General features: G+C 32.9%; 1 protein-coding gene and 1 long non-coding RNA gene across 2 annotated transcripts; one reads left to right on the top strand and one right to left on the bottom strand.

Moving 5' to 3' along the window:
- Positions 1 to 4,688: 4,688 nt before the first annotated feature.
- LOC107847208 (mannan endo-1,4-beta-mannosidase 1) lies at positions 4,689 to 6,548 on the top strand. The gene is given in 7 exon segments (XM_016691422.2): positions 4,689 to 4,762; positions 4,764 to 4,974; positions 4,976 to 4,987; positions 5,093 to 5,287; positions 5,509 to 5,631; positions 5,731 to 5,933; positions 6,078 to 6,548. Coding segments are annotated over 7 exon segments (1,182 nt in total). The 3' UTR covers positions 6,442 to 6,548.
- Positions 6,549 to 16,369: 9,821 nt separating this feature from the next.
- On the bottom strand, positions 16,370 to 17,489 carry LOC107848452. The gene is made up of 4 exons (XR_001668021.2): positions 17,236 to 17,489; positions 16,869 to 16,941; positions 16,678 to 16,736; positions 16,370 to 16,522 (listed from the first exon to the last, which is right to left on the bottom strand). It is a non-coding gene; the product is annotated as an uncharacterized LOC107848452 (long non-coding RNA).
- Positions 17,490 to 18,608: the final 1,119 nt, after the last annotated feature.

The following is an 18,608-nucleotide window of genomic DNA, read 5'->3' as shown; positions in this document are numbered from 1 at the left end:
AGTATTTTTCCCCAATTCTCAAACACATAACACGTTACTTCCTATCCCATACTCAAGAACAACCATATAGATTTTTCTTCTTCAAGATTATCTCCCCAAGTCTCAAGATTCAAATTCAAGAATATCAAGAAATATCAAGAATAGGGTTTCGTTCTCAAGTTCATCATTCAAGTCTCAAGATTCAAGCTTTCTTCAAAAGTCAAGAAATTAAGGTATGTGGGACATTCATTCATGGGTCCCTTTCACCCATTGAACCCAAAAACCCTTTTCTTTCAATTAAAGAGTAAATTTTTTATCATTATGATATCTTATATGTTCAAGAACGATCAAATTTCATGTTTTCATGGTGATTTTAATTCAATTCAGCCCATGTATGATCCCATGCAAGATTTGGAATTTCTCATGCTATGAATTTAAGTTTCCCATGCTTTATTCAAGTGAATTCCATGATAGATCCTAAACTTATGATTTTTAGCAACATTCTCATGTTTTAAATTCATATTTTCCCATGTTTTTATGTAATGCTATGTCTTAAGTTGAACCATGATTCAATGCTACAGTTTGTGTTTAAATGTCATATTTTAATAATCATTCAGTGTTGGTGGGTTATGAACACTCGATACCTATATGTTTTTACAAGATTTCTATTTTCAAGTAATGAGTTAGTCAGACCATGATTTTTAATATCATATTCAGAACACCATGATCATGTTGACCAGCATCATCTTATATGTTAATACTTACCTCAGAATTCGAATGCACTGTTATTTTCAAAATACCTTGACCTAAGCTTATCAGTTATCAGTTATCAGTGCATGCACAATGTCATTCAGTTGGTAGTAGGATTTAGCATCGAGCGAACCTAGGGATGAGGGCTCACTTACCAGTAGAGGGTGTGACCTTTAGTAGCAGTCCCTGAGTTCCAAAACTACATAGCCAGCATAGGTTTGAGATGTCTTCCTGCTAGTTGAGGGTTGACACATATCTCATAAGAGACCTTTAGTCCTTCGGGACATCAGTTTAGTGATCACTATAGTTCAAGTTCTATTCTGATGGCAAGGATAAAACAACCTTCCTCAACGTGGGTCAGACGTTGGACTCCATGATAGATCACATGGTTTATGTCAGTTACATGATAGCTCCCACAGAGCTCCCACAGTCTCATTACAGTATTCATTATATATTCAGTTTTGGTTTGCTTGACCAAAGCATACAGATTTACAGTTATACAAATTTCAATCTTTTAGTTTATACATAATTTCAGAAATATGCTTATGCTTGGTCTTACATTCTCAGATATTACAGTTTTTATGCATTCATGCTCAGTTGTCTCATGTTGTTCAGTTAGTCCTTATCTCATAAACATAGTGTCCTACAATTTTAGTCTAGTTATTTAGACTAAGTATAGTTCAGTTTTACATGATCAGTATTCATATATCCGCTACTCAACATACCGACGTTAGTTACCCCTTTTCTCATATTTCAGTTGTTCGGTCACACATACATTAGTCATTCAGTTAATCAGATCTACTTAATACATGTTATGTTGGTTTTGTAAGTTTATTCATTCAAGCGCAGTATGTTTGCATATTCCGATACATAAGTTAAGCAGTTCCTATCACATATTTTTAGACCCAGTATTCATTCATCATCCTCAGTACAACTTCTAAAGCATATTCGGTCCCCACAAGAGAATGGTTTACAATGTTTATATTTCTACGGCCTTCTAGCTTACAAAATTATTTTTAGCTCATGATTTAAAAATTCTCAATGATTTACAGTTTCATGTATAGCCATGTTCAAATATATATTTTCAGCAAATAACTTACATCCTCAGTTTTACAGCATGTTTGAAATATTTCCAAAATTTTGTGCATGTCTCCATATACTCAGTACATTCTAACCTACTGACAACATAAATGTGTTTGTGGCTACATCCTTCAAAATGTATATACCATATGTAGCTCTTACACTAGTGTCAAACAGTTTGCAGCTTTCAGCCAGTAGGTGATAAGATTTCTTATTTCGAGAACTCCAGACGATTGTGGATCATGTGCGTTATTTTTAATTTTCCATATGCATTGATTAGTGGTAGTTGGAGGCATGTCCCAACTATCAATAGTCAGTATAGTAGAGGCTTCATAGACGTCAGTCAGAGTCAATCATGTAATTTGAGTTTCTTTCTTCAGTTTTATCATGATGTAAACTGTATCAACATTAACTTTATTCAAACTTTTCATGAGTATGCTTCCGCTCAGTAAATTAAGTTCTATTTTACATATTAAACCAGTTGCTTACTAGTATGCCAGTTCATAGGTTAGCTTGGGATCACTTGTGATTTTAAGAACCAGGTTACGACTAGGGGTAGTCTCGAATCGTAACAGGAAGATTACCCCCCCCCCCCCCAACGAACCATCTGTAGTCAAGCCCACAAGGCTTCGAATCTTAGTGGGTGAAATAGGCCTAGCCTAATCCCAAACTGCCTCAATCATGGTTAGATTCACCATAGTGTCCACCTTGGATATACGTGTCCCAAGAATGCTAAAATGCTAAGCAAAACACACACTTCAAAGTGTAGCATACAATCTCTCATTATATTACTTATAGAGCACGACCCTAAAATGCTATCCATGCTCCTCCCAATTATATGAGTAAACTAATATGTCGTCGATGAATACAATCACAAGTGAATTCAAACAAGGTTGAAACACCTTGTTTATCACCTTCATAAATGTCATTGAACATCAGTCAACCCAAAGTACATAACAAATAACACGTTCTTACCATGACAAATTGAAAATATTGTCCTAGAGATATCTGAAGCCCAAATTCTTAACTTGTGCTACCGTAACCTCAAGTCATTCTTCAAAAATACAGAAACACTCTGCAGTAGTTGGAAAAATAGATCATCAATGAGCATAATAGGATAATTATTCCTGATGATCACCTTGTTCAGCTATCTATAATTAGTACATATTTGTATTGAACAATTCTTCTTTTTTACAAACAACACTGGAGCACTGTATGATAAAACATTGGTCTAATAAATTTTTTACTCAGCATATCCTACAACTAATCCCGTAAACTAATACCAATTAATCTCCCGATCAGGTAGAATACGAGAAAGGTTAGTCAGAAACACATCTAGGAACTCCCAAACTAATAGCATTAACTCTATGGGAGTTGTTTCAACTGTAGTAACACGAACATAGGCCAAATACGAGAGACAAACTTTATCAACTTAGCGTTGAGCCTTAGAAATAAAATCACCCTTATCGAATACAAACCTTGGGTACCCCTCCACTCAGTGGCGGAGCCAAGATTTTCATTGAGGGAGTTCAGAAGTAAACATACGGACTAGTCGAAGGGGGTTCAACATCTACTATATATACATAAAAATATTTTGACCGTGTAAAAATATTTTAAAAATAGTATAATTTTTCGTCAAGGGGGTACAGATGAACCTCCTGAATATAAGGTGGATCCACCACTACCTCCACTCCAATCTAGGGGCAGTTGGCATGGCTATGGTGATGTCTTGACAAATGTATCCCTCAATTTTGTGATTTAGAGCAAACATATATATTCCTTGTTATGAAATAGTGTGCATGTAATCTCGGTGTCTAACAAATGATGCATATTTGTCTTTCGTCAATAGACCTATATTTTTTGAATTTAAAAAAAAATCAAAAAACTGATTTTTTTTTTTCAAAATGTCTTGTGACTTTAAAAAATTATCTCACAAGTTCTTCACACCATCAAACCGACCAAAATGAAAAAAAATGCAACCTCTCAGCTACTCAATCATAAAATGGGTTTAGTTCGGATCTGAATAAAAGAGGAATTGAATTATATTAGTTGGGTTGGATTTGAAGGGGTAAAGAAAATGGTTGTGGGGTATATTTTTTAAAGTAGTATCGATCACACCATATTCTGAAGACTAGCTTTACAATTTATTTTCAATTCAGTCCGTTAACAAAAAAAAGTAAATATGCATCTTTTTTAAGACGGTGAATACATATACATTATTTAGCAAAGAACGAGGGTATTATATACAACACATTTTAATGAGAAATATATTCACTCTAAATTACAAAATTGAGAGATAGATTTGCTCCTTTTCCTTATTTAAAAATTGTAGGACTGTTGGATACCAATACCCAGCGTATCACCAAATGGTCTAAAACTTTCAATTTTTTCATAGGACAACTTAAAATAAGCTGATTCAGATCAAATATTTGGACTAGATAGTCAAGTATTATTATTATTTAATTAGTTTTTTCAAACAGCCTTCTACAGGAATACACATTTTCATATTATTTCATCATCAAACTCAGTAGTGATCAAAACTTAGTCCTTAAAAGCCAAACAATATTAATTCCATATTTTTTCTTTTTATTATTTTTCCTTTTCTCCATATTCATATATAATTCTACCAACAGACCTGTCTTTCTATCTTAACCAAATAACTGTCTTAATTCTCTGCATATAAATCATATCAACATCTCATGATACTTTTTATAAAAAAAAAAAAAAAAATTTCACGTAAACTTATCAAATCTAAATATCCCGAAGGAAAGTCTACCTATTCCTTCAAGTTTTACTATTTTAAGTAAACTTCCTTATCTTCAACTCACTATAAAAGCCAATAATAGGTGACCATCACATATAATTCATTAAACTACAAAATGTCTTATACAAGGACTTGTATTTCTGGGCTCTTTCTTTTGTTCCTAACTCTCACATGTGAAGCGAATTCGGGGTTTTGAACTCAATTGATCCCCTTTTCTATTTAATGGTTTCAATTCCTATTGGTTGATGCATGTTGCTGCCGAGTCTACTGAGAGGTAAAAGGTCACTGAGGTTCTTAAAGATGCTTCTGCTGCTGGCCTTTCTGTTTGTCGCGCCTGGGCTTTCAGTGATGGAGGTGACAGGGCATTACAAATATCACCTGGCGTTTATGATGAACATAATTCGTGTTTTTCAGGTAACTAAAGGTTTAGGCTAACATAATTCGTGCACGAAATATTTTTCTAGTTTAGTTACCATAGCAATAGAAATGCATGTATACTAAATATTGTTGTGTATTTAGGGCTTGGATTTTGTGATCTCGGAAGCTAAGAAATATGGTGTTCGCTTAATCTTGAGCTTTGTAAACCAATGGAATGACTTTGGAGGAAAAGCTCAATATATTCAGTGGGCACGGAATGCAGGAGCTTATATTAGTAATGACGATGATTTCTATACTCATCCCTTGCTAAAAAAATACTACAAGAATCACATTGAGGTACTGGGCTTACAACATATGCAACATTTTTCACCTAAACAACCGAATTCCTAAACTTAAGGCATTTTATTCAAACTTCCCTTAAACTGTACTTGACTTTTCTTTAATTCTTACCCCTTCAAACAATAACTTGTCCTAATAACTCCCCATCAATTGGGTTTTCAATTCTATAATCTTTAACCCCTAGTATGGTGGTTAATAAATTTGTGAAATTGTTACAGAAAGTGATTACAAGGTTGAATAGCATTACTAGAGTTGCTTACAAAGATGACCCAACAATCATGGCATGGGAACTCATGAATGAGCCACGTGACCAAGCTGACTATTCAGGAAAAACTGTTAATGTGAGTTCCAATTCAAGTAGTTCCTTTTAATATAATATTTCCAAATAAATTGAATTATAGAAAAACCTATGGCTGACGTTTTAACTAATATTGTTTCAGGCTTGGGTTCAAGAAATGGCAAGTTTTGTGAAGTCACTAGACAACAAACACTTATTGGAGGTTGGAATGGAGGGATTTTATGGTGATTCAATTCCTGAAAGGAAATCGGTTAATCCTGGTTATCAAGTTGGAACAGATTATATAAGTAACCATCTTATCAATGAGATTGATTTTGCCACTATCCATGCATACACTGACCAATGGTAATTTTTAAATCTTTTCGCTACGCACAACTTCAAATGTTTCGATTATAATAAATTGTAAAATAGGAAAAAAAATATGAAAGCTTATTATAGAGATTTATAGTAATTACCTCACAAGTCTAAACATTTTTTATACCTTAATAGGTTGTCCGGACAAAGTGACGATGCACAATTTGCGTGGATGGAAAGGTGGATAACAAACCATTGGCAAGATGCAAGAACCATATTAAAGAAACCTCTAGTGCTTGCTGAATTCGGAAAGTCTAGCAGAGGTCAAGGATCAAGAGACACATTCATGAGTAATGTGTATAGGAATGTGTACAATTTGGCAAAAGAAGGGGGAACCATGGCAGGAAGCTTAGTATGGCAACTCATGGCACATGGAATGGAGAATTATGATGATGGTTATTGCATTGTTTTGGGCCAAAATCCTTCAACTACACAAATAATTTCTGACCAAGCTCATGTCATGGCGTCGTTGGCTCAATCTTTCAATCAACCACATTGAGGGAAGGCATGAAGTTCACTATTATGGAAGGAAAAAAAGAAAATATGTTCCATAAATAGGTTATTTGACTCTATCGTTTTCCTGATTCTACAACAATCAATTTATAAGTGAATTTGAGTGATCTTAAATCCATCAGTTTTAGCTATCATATTCCAAACATGTGAAGTTGATTAATCTCAAGAATGTAATTGCATAAATAATTTAAACGAAGGGAACATTATGTTTTTCTATCCTCTTATTTTTAGTTTGAGCACAAAATTTAATTTTTTTTTGGTAAGTAAGTAAATTATTTATTCACAGACCAGGTGATCATTCAGTACCAACAAAAAAAAAAACCAAAAGGTTGCGATATGGACCTTCCTTAATAAGCCATTCTTACTGCTACCCTCAAGAGTATGTAGAGTATATAATTAAGAACTAAATGGTATGTCGCCTTCATCATCGACGCATCTGTCAAGATGATGCAGCCTATCTTCCAATTTTTCTTTGTCTTGCCCCTATACTGTAGACCTCTTGGACTATAGTTGCAACCGAACGTCTAATTGCAGTTTGTTTTTTGTTGGAATAGTCGGAGGTTTCTTTCCTTCCAAATGAGATGTATTTCCATTGTTAGACTCATTTTATTAATGTGCTCCTTAACTGAATTGCCTCTGGCTTTTCTTAACGGCCATTGCATTTATTTATACTAGGTTCTAGGCGATCTTTAGTTCTTATCACTGTAGTATCTTACCTCAAATTGCCCCAGCTACTGGACATGAGAAGAATAGATGCTCCATATTTCCTGGTTGGTGTTTGCATAGGGTACATGTCATATAATTCACTCCCTTCCAGTTGGCCACACGATCCTTTGTTTAAAGTCTACCATGAAGTTCCAAATAGAGTATAAACAGCCATCGTGGTGCTCCATAGTTACTACACATCAGCTTAATCCACTCTACCTTTGGATAATGCCCTCGCAGCTGGTTGTACATTTTCTTGATAGAAAAGTATTGTATTTGTGTTACATCCTGTAAGTGAAATATTTATTTCAAAAGAATTTTTAATTTTACTTGAAGAAAAAGAAAAGAAAAAAGAAAAAAAATCTTTGCCGCCTCAAATTTCACCGCCTAACCTTTCTGTATATATATATATATATATATATATGTTATATCCTCAATAAAGTTAACCAATGAGAAACATTGAAAACAAGCTGCTTTCTTTCTTTCTTTCATTAAACTTCTTTCTTCCTCCATCAACGTTTTCCTTTTCATTCTTGGACTAAGCTTTTGGCTTGGGTTTGTTTAACAATTTTTTAATTTACCTTGTTGGTATTTGTATTAATAATTTTGTTGATTCCTGTACCCTCTAATTAATTAGGGAGGAATTATTTAATTTAAAATATCCTTTAATTAATCAGGAAAGTGTTTGTTTAATTCTGAAAAAATATTCACACTGCTAAAATAGTTTCTTAAGACAGTGCCTAGCACGATTCAAGTATAATTAATCTATTAACTTGTTAAAAAGTAGTTATATTACTGTTATAGTTTTCATATTGAATATAGTATTGTCATTGGGGTAGTGATAATATTATACACTGTTATGTTATTGTATTGTTAATATTATTAATATAATATTTTGTCAACAGTTAAATAATATTGTTATTATTATTTTTTCATTGTTTCCCAACAATCTAAAAAACTATGGCATTTAATTTTGATCCTAAGACCGTTGATAATACTGATGTTGGTGTTGCTTTAGCTACTTCCATTTCAGTCTGTTTGTCAAAAGATTACGGTACTGCAGAATACATGTATGAAAATAAACTTGGTTGCATGCCTAATGTTAATAATAGAATCTTCATAGAAAATGTATCTCAATGCAAGAGAATATGTGAAAGAAATGATAATCCCGCTAAGTCAAAAATAAATTTGATTGAAACGGATGATATAATTATTGCTGTCATTTCAAAAATAAATATTGAGACCAATGTGAGAAATTGGGTGGTAGACTCTGGTGCTACTAGGCACATTTGTATAAATAAAAATGATTTCATATCATACACCCAAGTTGAGAAAGAAGAAGAAATTGTTCATCTTGGGATCTCGAAAACTATTCAAGTTCTTGGAAAAGGCAAAGTTATTCTCAAACTCACATCTGGTAAAACTTTGGCATTGAGTAATGTGCTGCATGTTCCTAATATCAGAATTAATTTAATTTTTGTAGCATTATTAGGAAAAGCTGGAATAATGGTTATATTTGAAAATAATGAGGTCATATTAACAAAAAATGATATTCTTATTGAAAATGAACATTGTAATCATCGACTTTATGTACTTAATATTAGCAATGATAATGCATCAGTTCTGCTTATATGATTGAGTTTATTTCTTTATGGCATGCTAGATTAGGACAAGTTAATATTAAATATATAAAGAATATGCAATCACTTGGTTTAATAGCTGGTTTGAATTCAAGTAATTTTGATAAATGTAAAATATGTGCTGAAGCTAAAATTACTAAAAAGTCATGTTTTTCAGTTAATAGAGAAACTGAATTGTTGTCTTTAATCCACACTGATTTGGGTGATTTAAAACAAACTATGACTAGAGGTGGTAAAAGATATTATGTGACCTTTATTGATGATTTCTCTAGATTTACTAAGTTGTATTTGCTTAGAAATAAGATGATGCATTTGATGCTTTTGTGTCTTATAAATCTGAAGTTGAAAATCAACTTAGTAGAAAAATCAAGAGAATAAGATCTGATAGAGGTGGACAATTTAAATATTTTAGTTATTACTCAGCCAGCCAATTGCCGCCACAAATGGAGACTATACTAGTTTGAATATCTGAACTCTACTCTTTACATTACAATTTCAATTTACAATTTTTGAAGAAATAGGTACTTTTCACCTCTTTTACCTATTTTGCAGGAATATGCAATACAACATGGAACTACCCTCTTAGCAGCAAACTGGGGCAAGCTAGCGGAACGTTAAGCATCCCTAGATACGTCAAGGATTCCGGCAAAAAAACTCAACTCAACTCAATTCAAAACTCTCATTTTTTATAATTCTTAGCGCCATCGCCCAGTGTCGTATCAATCTGACATTGGAGAATTTTTTTAAAAAATTTGCAATCTCCTTTTCCCTCAAAATCCTCAGAAGATGTGGCTACCCAGCATCTCCCCATCCGCAACTATTCCAAACAATCAATTTTAGGACTTGCGTCTGTATCCTTTTCTATTCGTGCTAAAATATTTATTACCAGTGGCACAATAATTTTACACTGGGAAAAATTTTGATATTTGTCAAAATTTTGCTATAACTCGAACTACAAATGGCCTGACTTCTCATGGAACTCGAGATATGTAGGCAGCTCAGAGACCAAAGCCCGACCATAATCTTTGAAACATTTTATTTTTTCCGAGACAAAATTGATTACGTCAACGTGATTGTCCAAAGATTTTTCACATAAATCTTTGTCTACTCAAGGGCAACTGTTGACACTCAATTTTGGCTCGTTCTTTCCCTCTAATTAATTTTATCGATGTTCTTGGCCCTAACTAATTATAAAATTAAATAAGAAATAAGAATCGTATTTTTATCTCTATTTTTATAAGTTTTCTAGTTTTCTATCATATTATGAAATATTTTAATATGATTAAATATTTTAACAAATAAAATAAAATATATTTAATGATAGCATTCGCATTTTTTTTTTCTAATTTTATTCTTTAGGCAATATTGTGACCTGCATAAAATATATTTTTAAGATGTACATATACTTTTATTATATTCTTGATTTTTACGTATATTTCATTACATTCTTATTTTTGCATACGTATATATATTGTTAATATTAAATCACACACATAAAAAAAAATATTAAATTGGACGCTTTAAGAATTATGTTTGTAATTTATATATGTTAAAATTAAAAAATAATTTTTAGGATATTAGGGAGCATCGATAAAATTAATTTCAGTAGAAAAGGAGTATCCGGGCTAGCAATAATCCAATTTTATTTTTTATTTTCACCCAAACCCAACTCCTATTTTATTTCAACCAAGAGCCCGAAAATTAGCCCAAAATTCAGTATAATTTCCATGTTCGCTTCACTATTTCATCAAACTGACACAAATTAATTTGATCCGATAATTTTTTCAATCCAAAGGTCCGAAATTTACAATTTTATAAATAATTTATATTTTCATATATATATTTGTATAAATATATATTTTTTACATATTTAATTACTTTCTTATTTTTTATCATTTGATCGGACGATCCAAATGTTGGTTTATATTTTCAAACCAGTGTAATAAATGATACGCAAGAAGGCCAGAAGCACGCGTTTTTTCTTTCCAAGAAACCAATGTATGGTCGCCATCACCATCCCAAAACGCGATACAAACCAACGATGTTTTCCTCTGTCTTCCCTCTCCCCTTCTCCATCTTGCCAAAACTAGAACCATAGCTGTCCTTGGCAGTCATACTGTTGCTGATCTACAAAGATCCCATCCCAAAATTGGCGCTTCCAACCCCAAAAAACAAAAACCAGAAAAAGCAAAGTCCCAAATTCATGCAAGAAACGAAAAAACGGTCCAAAGAAGCCATTAATGGCTTCAAAATTGAAGATCCGATTCAGCAATTTAAATTCAAAATCTATCCCCCTATTACCGTTTTTATTTTTTAGGTTTCAAATCTGGACTTTTTCAAGTTCGGATTTGTACCTATAAATATGGGTTGTTTCATATTCTCTGAAAAAGGAGAAAAAAAGGGAGATCGAGGGAAAGGGAGCACTAGCAAATTTTGGGAACAAAAAAAAGGGGGTTGGATTGGAAAAATATAGTGAGAAAGGTTGAAAAAAAAAAAAAAGAACCAGCGAGTAAAAGGTTGAAAATTTCAAGTTCGCTATTCTTTTTCCGATTTGGTCCGAATTCGGGCTCCCGTGGTTGAGTTTGTAGTCGTCGAAAAATCCTTAGACGTGAAAGGCCGAGTTTTGCTACCCAAAAAAAGGTGCGAATCTCGCCTTTGTTTTCTTTGTTCATCTTTTCTTCAGCTCGTTTGGTTTAAAACATGTGGTTCTATTCTATTCTTAAATTCGGTTGTTGGTTTTTCATTGCCTTTGCGAATAAAAAAAAACTATGACATTTCTGAATTTAGCCCGTGTGTAAATATAATACCAGGTCTGTAAATAGGTGAAAACATGATATTTTTGGCTTCAAATTAGGTTGTGATGGTGTGTCGTTCAATTTTGTTTTCTCTTGATTCGGATTTGGGACTGGTGGAAGCGAAAAGTATGAATATCACCTTGTTTCCTGTGTTTCCCTGTTTGGATGTGTATATGTGGATATGTGTATGTGTTCGTTCATCTTGTTTTGGGCATTGCATATGTATTTATCAATGAATCAGATCATGTGTTTGTCTTAAAGTACATGGTTGTTTTGAGTATATGAGAGTGATTTCCATTGCTTCTCGACTAGAGTGATTTCCATTGCTTCTCGACTCCATTGTTATCTTTTTCATCTGAACTTTGTACTCCGTCTTGACTTTGTTGTTATGTTGTATTAGCGTTGTATCTTTATCAGGATTATCTACAAGTGTGTGGCTGTATAGAGATTAAGATATGTGGCGGTTTTGAAACTTTATTTTTCTATTATTCCTGAAATCAAAACCTTGGTTGCTTTGTGTTTACATGCTCTTTTGGATTTGGGACGAATAAAGTTTTGCAAGAAACTTCCTAGCCTGGCCATAATATGGTTAGATCTCAAATCGACAGTTTGTTTCCCTCTCTTATTTGTTTGACATTCATGTGAGAGTATGAGTATTCTCTAAGGTAGTAGTGACTCGAAAATGTCACAGCTTTGCACAAGTTTTTATGCTTAACATGTTATGTCTATTAAGATGGTACTTTTATACAGTTAAGTGCACTTTTACGCGAATTTTTTTTACATCTATAAAGCTGCATCACTTTGTTTGATATTTGTAAAATTATCCTTGATATTTTGTATAGGTTTTAATCATTCATGAAATTGCCTTACTTGTAAAATTGGTATATTGCAGAAACTTTTCCTTCATTTCCTTGGTGTGGATTTCTTAAAGCTTTATTCTGTCTACGTATGTGTTCATTGATAAGGGTCTAATATAATTTTGCTCTCTCTCTCACAAACTAGATTGAAATCATTAGAAATTTGGTAGTTTAGAAATCATTAGAAATCTGATAGTTTACTTATTTACTACGCGCTCATACATTCGGAATACGACATAGCTGTTGAGTTGCAAGTAATGTGTCACATGGGATAGCTGTACAGTGGCCCTTCGTCCCTCTGTTTCTTATAACTCAATTGAGAATAGCCCAGTTAAATCATGTTGCATGGTGATGGACTATCAACTTAATCATTTATTTGTACTGATGCTTAGTTAGTTTATGACAAAATGTGCTTGACTTTCGAATTGTTCTAGTTTGAAGCCTTATTAAGTACTTGAATCTCATGCATTTTGTTTTTGAAGTTATCTTCAGTAATACCCTTGAATCATATTTCATTATTTCAGTCTGGTTCAAACTTCATAGTATTCAATTTCCTTATGTGTCGCTCAACTCCATTGGTTACGAATTATACTTTATTGTTCATTTACTCTATTCAGATTTAATTTTTAATTCTTCTCTTTCCTTTGATGCATGTGACATGAATTCGAATCCACTTGGATTCCATTTATCCTCGCATTCGAACTTCGTCGTGTTCGAGACTCAACCAAGTCCCAAAAACGGATTGAGAGACAAAAAGCAAGGCTGTCGATGCGTGTATACAGAATATATACACAAAATATACAAAAACGCTGGGAAAGAATAGTTGCTGTATACAGATGATATACACTAAAATAATGGATTGAAATTCATCGGATTCAGGCTGTATACAGATGATACACACTAAAATAATGGATTGAAATTCATGGGATTCAGGCCCAAAATCTGGGCAGCCCATAAAATGGGCCGAAAGGGCCCAATTTTAACTCTTCCTTTATTTCATATTCTTGTTTATTTGTATTTACTTTAACACCCTAACTAATTAATTTAGATAAATCCCCTAAGTCATTACCATTTTATTTTATCACGTACTTTAGTCGATTCGTGATTCCTAACCTAGTGTATTTCGTCTAAATGAATTAAATGGTTACTTTCGATTTTCCTCTTTAAAACTAAGCTTAAAAGAAATCGTCAAATATTCATTGAACATGGCATTCATTATATTCATATAACTAAATAGTCTATTAAAATTAAAATAACTTTCTTTAAACTCAAGAAACTAAATTTTCTTATAAATTTCAAGTTTTCATAATTAATAAAGGCTTTTTCAACACTTTTTTTTTTTACATTTTTTCAAAGGTATTATCTTTATATAAAATCAAGACTTTGCAAAATTAGCCATTTTATTAAGTTACGCTACATTCTATCTTTTCAACCCTTATTCGAGTTTTCAGGTTTAAGTAAACGTGAGGTATACATATTCATTTGCTACCACATACGAGATATATTATTTTCAATATTATTATAGTAATTATTTTTATCATTATTATCGTCTCTTATCATTGCCATTATTATTTATACTCCATTAGTACTATTCATTGTCATTATAACATTATTATTACTATTATTGTTTATTATTGCCATTATTATTTACATTTCTTATCAATGTTTTAAGCAAAAATAAAAAATTTTCCTAATATTTTCCTAAATTAAGTGTAAGGACTATCTTCGGATAGGCTCTGAGGGGTGCCGAACACCTTCCCCTCGATTAAGCAAAACCCTTACTCAGAATCTCTAAATATTCTCAAAAGACCAAAATAAAGTTTTCGACATAAAAAATGGTTTTTTCCAAATTTTCCTAAAAAGTTAGGTGGCGACTCTAAAAAATAAATTTTCAAATCCCAAGAGTCATTAAACGCCTGCCATACGTCGTGTACTGTTTCGACCGGTTCGAAATAGGGCGCGACAGAATGACGACTCTGCTGGAGATGAATGAACTTAAGTTTTAACCTTAACATGCTTAGTTTAGGATTTTTATGAATTATCATGTTATTTTCTTTACGTATATTTATACCATGCTCTGTGTGAAAGGGCCCAAGCCAAATCCAAACCTTTTTTGGATTCCTTAGTTTCAGAGTCGATGCAATTAGGTTAGTGTACCTTCTCGCAGATATTTCGTCCCACTCTTAAATATTTAGGAAAAAATCTTACTCTAGTAATAGGTCATGCTGCATAAATCTTAGGCGGGACGGTCCAAGATATCGTCTTCGCAACTAGAAAGCCACTCTTTCGTCAGAAGGTTATGAAGCCTTTATGAAGTATTTTGTGTTAGAACTGATTCAGGTAGTCCAGAAATTGATCATTAATGGATTCAGAACAATCAGATTGACCTTCTTTTACTCTTCCTTCATCTGCCATCATTGTCAAGTCAATAGATATAGAGTATTACCCCAACTCGCCAATATTTGACTCTCCTTTTACAGAGCATTGTTAGAACTCTGCTTTATCAATATCTTTCTCAAAGTCCATGAAAGTCGAGTGTTCTAAAAATACTTTGCTTTCGTTCGACTTTCTCTTCAAGTCCACAAATAGGGAATGTCACTGAAAAACTTCACCTACGTCTAACTTCTTTCGATCCAAACTAGAGTGGAATATCGTCAAACATTCTTTCAATATTTGATTCTTTTTTTTAGTCAATAGACGTAGAATATTATTCAAAACTCTGCAATTATTTAATACCCTTCTTCAAGATAATGAATGTGGAATATTACTCATCTTCACCCCCTTCTAACTCTTTCTAGCCAAAGAGCATGAAGCATCGTTAATACTTCTCTTGCGTTCGATAGCTCTATCACAAGATCCTCATTCATCAATAACGAGGCCTGAGGTACTTACTTTTTAAAGGCATCATTTTAGCTCGCTTTTGTCAATTCATACCGATATATATCTTTATCGCCACCATCAAGGCCTCTCTTAGCCGCCCTTGTTGGATACATTCCCTCTTCAAGAAAACTTAAAATTGTTCTGAATCCAAAATGTGTCAAAATCTAGATTCATCTATATCAGTTTGTTTGGACGAAGGCCTACCTCTGACAAAATAAGGCTCCACAATGTAAGATGCGCTTACTTGACGTTTTCTGAATGTGCTTGTCCATCGACATGAACTAACTCTTTAACTTTCATTTGTGTTTGCATTATCCCCGACAGAGGTTGATTGTGTTGATCGATAGAACTAGCCGACTTAAGCTATATATCTTAAAAATGAACATCAATACCGTCGACCCGACCAGAAGTGTTCCAATGCTGGCAAACATATCAGGGATTTTCAAAAGACAAGATAATGCAGATAAGGATGAACGTATTCTTATTTTGGACGAATATTAAGTTATGGAGAATATTTTTTTGTAATTTGGTCGAATAGGTTTTCCATTGTGGGAGTGTAGGATAACATAGGTCCAATGAATGTATGGATGGCTGAAAAATGTCAACCATGCACACAGCCATATCTTAATTATATTCCAACTTCCCCAATTAATATACTGATCTTCTTATAAATAAGTTGGTGAGCTTCCTTGTTTTCTTGAATCTTGAACTTCCAGCTAATCCATACCCCAGTTGCTAGCAAAAGCATTGTGTAAGAGAAAACCAACCTCCTATAGGTATAAAAACTTTATTATACTTTCTCTTGTAATTTATGTAATGTTATTTCACTTGACACAATATTTAAGATAGATTTATTTGTATGACTATAAACCATCTCATTAAATGTAAAGTGGTAAATTGTTCCTTATTCTATTTATTCCAAAGCCGACTATTTTGTTGTTCGGATAAACATACCAACAACTTGAACATGCAGCAACAGGAAAACTAACACACTTGAGACTCGAGGAAAGAACGGTAGCAGGGAGAAATCCATTGGAAGTACAAAGAAAAATGTTATTTTACCTGTCGGAAAATCCAAGTTACTCGTAGAACAATTAATTAACATTTATGCCTTACATATTTAGCGTGTGGAAATAACAGCAACATGGTGAACCAACTAAGAAAGAGTTAAGTCTCTCTTCGTGTTTTCCCTGTTGTAGCACAAAGGGAAAAACAACAACTAAGTGCTCCATATAAAATGACTCAGGCATAACATCAAATACCGTGGGTGCACAATCCAGTACTAAATTTGTCATTTTTGATAGCTTAAATTTTGCCACAAGAAGAGCCAATAGAACAAACTTACCAGGGCTAAGGCAAAGGAAAATTTTTGAAGCATTGGATGGTTCCATCCCGAAACCCAGGCTGCAAGAAGGAATTGGATAACAAACATCACAACAATGACATAGCACTCATGTTCCACTTTAACCTTATAAAAAACATTAGAAAAATGATAGCAATAGACAAAAAAGCATGGAACTGGAAAAGGAAAATCACCTGCTTAAGAGAGATGGGAAAGGTTAGCTTTCTAGAGAACTCCGGACGCTGAACAATTTCATTGCACATCTCCCTCCATAAGCGGCAAACAGTTACACAAGCAACAACATGAACAATTAGAAAGTAACGAATATAAAATATACAAATTAGTATCCATAATAATTGAGTGAGATCAAAAGAAATCCAGCCAATTCTTGCCAAAAAATAGTCTGAATCTCGAAGGTTTTCAGAGAGAATTAGCAAACAGAGAAATGGAAGATGTAAGTGAGGTAAGTGATGGTGAAAAAGTTATACACAACTGAAGAAAATGAGAGACACGTATTCATTCACCAGTAAAAAAAAGACTTTACTGTATAATTTATGCTACCTTTAGTACAATTTGTAGATGCTTTGTTAGTTAGTCCTTTGGTTATTCACTTATAAACAAGAGTAAATGTATGGATGTATGTTACACAGGTGGTATATATGTTGTGTATGCTTCGCCCATATTGGTAAATTAGTTGGCCGAAAGATATATTTCTGCAATTAAGAAAAGCATTCAAGGGCGTAGCCCGATGGTAATAGGTTAAAAATCATGAAGTTTAAGGTTCAAATTTCAGTAAAAATTAAAGTAGTGGACCATTTCTCCTCATTTGTCTAGTGTATGAATAGAGTTATCTAATATCTGATTTAAATACTATTTCTTTATAAAAATAAAGACGCCGGGAGAGTACATTTTGGCCCCGTTTGGCCATGAAAACATAATTTTTCGGAGTTGAAAGTAGAATTGAAATTGAAATTGGAGTTGAAGTTGTATTTGACCATGAATATAAATTAAAGTTGTTTTTGAAATTTTATGAGATAAGTAGGAGTGAAAAAAGTGAAAATGAATTTTTCTTGTTTTCACTTTTCCCAAATACAAATTTCAAATTGTATTTGAAATTTTCATAGCCAAATAATGTGATTTTCACTAAAGTGAAAATTTTTTGAAAAAAAGTAAAAAATTACTCATGACCAAACGGCTACTTAAATTTGTTGCAGTTAGGTTCTTGTATCAAGTACAAATAGAAGCTCTAGTACATGTGTGTATATGTACTTTGAATTGTGACGGATTGCCAAACAATGATATAACAGAAATTGTGACATATAGGGAGTCGATGTCCCTACAACTACAAGTAGTACATATTCTCTAAACTCCACCTCCAACTATACGGTTCTAATTTTGTGTTGGTTTTGAAAATTTAGTAAATTATGGGTGAAAAAAGGTCGACCCAAGGACTCAGGTTAAGATGTGATTAAGAATTAAAATATTTGTACATTTTACGTATTTTCATCTTATCCTTTACCAACCATTTTGGTTGGCTAGTATATGATCTATACTTATAACCCGCCCAACCTGTCCCAATTTTTAATGAGTTGACATTAAATAACTTTTCATATGGGTTGATTTGGACAACAACCCATTTTGATATGTGAGCTGTCGTTAGCCCAAAGAAATCTGAAAACATGCCCAAATCAATTTGTGGAAGGAAAAATTTTAGAAATAGCAATTGCAGAGCATTAATTATAACTTTATATCAACAGTTTTAAAATTATGAAAACTAGCAATATGTATTTTGTATTTTAGTAAAAGGTAATAAGAATACAAATACAAAGAGGGTAAATGTTCCTTATTTAAGTCTAATCAGTTAGAGTTAAATAAGAGATAAAATTACTCCTTATTTTGTGCAACATTTAATTAATAGATTCCTTTACCTTTTA

Source organism: Capsicum annuum, chromosome 11 (assembly GCF_002878395.1).
Source record: "Capsicum annuum cultivar UCD-10X-F1 chromosome 11, UCD10Xv1.1, whole genome shotgun sequence".
Taxonomy (NCBI): Eukaryota; Viridiplantae; Streptophyta; class Magnoliopsida; order Solanales; family Solanaceae; genus Capsicum; species Capsicum annuum.
This window is presented reverse-complemented; position numbering and strand designations above follow the sequence as displayed.